This window comes from Grammomys surdaster, unplaced genomic scaffold (assembly GCF_004785775.1).
Source record: "Grammomys surdaster isolate TR1022 unplaced genomic scaffold, NIH_TR_1.0 104799, whole genome shotgun sequence".
Lineage (NCBI taxonomy): Eukaryota > Metazoa > Chordata > Mammalia > Rodentia > Muridae > Grammomys > Grammomys surdaster.
In genome coordinates, this window is record NW_021609751.1 from 1 (window position 1) to 2,605 (window position 2,605).

General features: G+C 52.4%; 1 protein-coding gene across 1 annotated transcript; it reads left to right on the forward strand.

Annotated features, from left to right (window-relative positions):
• Positions 1-300: 300 nt before the first annotated feature.
• On the forward strand, positions 301-2,560 carry LOC114635451 (peptidyl-prolyl cis-trans isomerase FKBP5-like). The gene is made up of 2 exons (XM_028784032.1): positions 301-615; positions 1,498-2,560. Exons 1-2 carry the CDS (start codon positions 439-441, stop codon positions 1,600-1,602), a joined length of 282 nt encoding a protein of 93 aa, XP_028639865.1. The 5' UTR covers positions 301-438; the 3' UTR covers positions 1,603-2,560.
• Positions 2,561-2,605: the final 45 nt, after the last annotated feature.

Sequence of the window (2,605 nt, forward strand, 5' to 3'; positions counted from 1 at the left end):
TCCACAACAGTGACCCCTCCCTCCACTAACCCTAAAATTATTTCCTTGCTACTTCAGAACTGTAACTTTGCTACTGTTATGAATCGTACTGTAAACATCTGATAGGCAGAATATCTGATATTAAGGTTCAGTAAGGACTCACTGGTGAGGTGTCTCAGCATCCAGTCAAAGCTCTCAGCACCATCTGGGGATCAGGACTTCCACCCTGAACTGAAGACATTCTATACTAAGTACTGACAAGTGAGTTTGACCACTGTCTGATTGTTATGTGACCCTTGTACATACCTTTGTTTATCTTGGTGATTGTGCTGTCTCAGCACTGAGGTGACAAGAGCAGCAGTCGTCCCTTCTAAACTATGACCTGTCTGTCCTTAGGCCCTTGGACTGGACAGTGCCAATGAGAAAGGCTTGTACAGAAGGGGGGAAGCCCAGCTGCTCATGAACGAGTTTGAGTCCGCCAAAGGCGACTTTGAGAAAGTGCTGGCAGTCAATCCTCAGAACAAGGCCGCCCGGCTGCAGATCTCCATGTGCCAGAGGAAGGCGAAGGAGCACAACGAGCGAGACCGCAGGGTGTACGCCAACATGTTCACCAAGTTCGCCGAGCGGGACGCAAAGGTGTGAGCCACCAGAGCCGAGTGTGCCCACTGCCTCAGGGTGCAAGGACGCTAGCCTAGGGACAAGGTTGGGTTGCCGGGCTGGGAGAAAGAAGACTTAGGGAGAGACTCGGCTGTGGGTGGAGGCTCAGGTGGGGAGGCCCTGCCACGTCTGTGAGAACTGGGAGCCAACTCCCTGAGATGGTGCAGTGCTCTTGTTCTCTGTTCGTTCTTAAAACAGCATTTCTCTTTGTAGACTGGCTAGCTTCATCTCAGAGATCCTCCTGCCTCTGGCACATGAGGTTTAGGATTATAGGCATCTGCCACCAAACCAAGCTCGCTTGTTATTTAAAAAATAAGTAAATAAATTCAGCCAGGCAGTGGTGGCGCACACCTTTGATCTCAGCACTTAGGAAGCAGAGGCAGAGGTAGGCAGTTGTCTGAACTCAAGGCCAGCCTGGTCTACAGAACAAGTTCCAGGACACACAAACCCTGTCTGGGGAAAAAAAAAAATGACAACAAAAAAAACCCCTAAGCCCTTCAGTGTTGTTTTCCTAGTGATACTTCTTAGTTGAGTCCAGGTTGGATTGGAAACAGGTGTCCCTGCGGTGGCCTTTACTATATACTGTCATCCTGAGCCACTGTTGAAGGCAGTGGGTGTATCTGAACACAGGTCAGCTTCCTGCCCCACGGCCACCCTCTGGTCCCAGGTCCGTCCTCCATCTCCAGCTACCAGTAGCACAAGGACTTACTCAACAGCTGGCAGAGGTAGCCGGCTCTTCCACTGCATGCCACCCCAACTTCCCTAGTACACCCCAGATACAAGCATACACACTTGCTGTAGACCTGATAAAACCATCTCGGGAAGGCAGGGGTTAATAACTTCACCTCCTTTAACCCTCAGGAGGAAGCCAGCAAAGCAGTGAGCAAGAAGGCCGCAGAAGGAGCTGCTGGGAAAGCATCCGAGAGTCAGGCCATGGAGGAAGGAAAGGCCAGAGGGCACGTATGACGTCACGCCAAGGAGGGAAGAGAGTCCTAATGAACTCGGCCCTCCTCGCTGGGCTCGCCCCCAACTCAGGACTGAACAGCGTTTAGTGTAAGGTTTGTTACAGTCTCTGTGATTCTGGAAGCAAATGGCAATACCAGTAGCTTCCCAAATAACCACCTGCTGCTGCCGGGGGGTGGGGAGGGGGGGACATGCCAGGGAAACAGAGCAAAGGAGGCCATTGGTGTGGAGAGACCAAGCCAGCAGCTCAGTCCAGCCCATTTCAGTTTGTCACCCTTCAGTGTCCAGCACAGCGTCCCTTGCCATCCTAGGGCCCAGCTGCTGTGGGTTCTACATCTGCACTGTGGTCGCACTGCGGAAGCCGTTGATAAACCAGACTCAGCGGATCTCTGCTTTCCTATTGGTGGGCATGGCAGGGCCGGTGAAGAGATTTCTTTAGCACTGACTCGCCTGCTAAGAACACAAGCCCACAGCACGGGGCTCCCTGGTCCACAGCTGGGTCTCAGGCCACTTGCCTGCCTTCCAAGTCCCCTCTCAGACTCTCGAGTGTGACCTTCTGTCCTAGCCAGCATGTCCCACGGACTCTGTCGGTCCTCCAACACCCTCCATTAGTGACAGCAGGTGGCAGTCTCCCGGGTGGCTCTCTCTATTTGGGGTGAATTTCTGAGGTGAGGAGAGCGGTCAGAAGTGGGCTTGTCTTCTTCCTCACTGTTCATCCCTCTCAAGAATGATGTTAGCGCTCAGCCCTCCATGCTGGCCGCGGCTGCTCAGCCTCGTGTCCCATTCTCTGCCTGGCTGTGAAGAGCCCAAGGCTTGCTCTTGCCCTAGACCTAGAGTGGACGGACTTCGTAGGACTTCCTCAGCCCCGATTGCTGAGTTGCTCTTTTTTTATTATTGTTGTTATGGTTACCCACGTGTAAGCGTGCATACTGCTTTTTGGAAGGAACTTCACACTCCTCTATCATGCAAAATTATTTTTCAAGTTTTACTTCTTAGCTTGGATTTC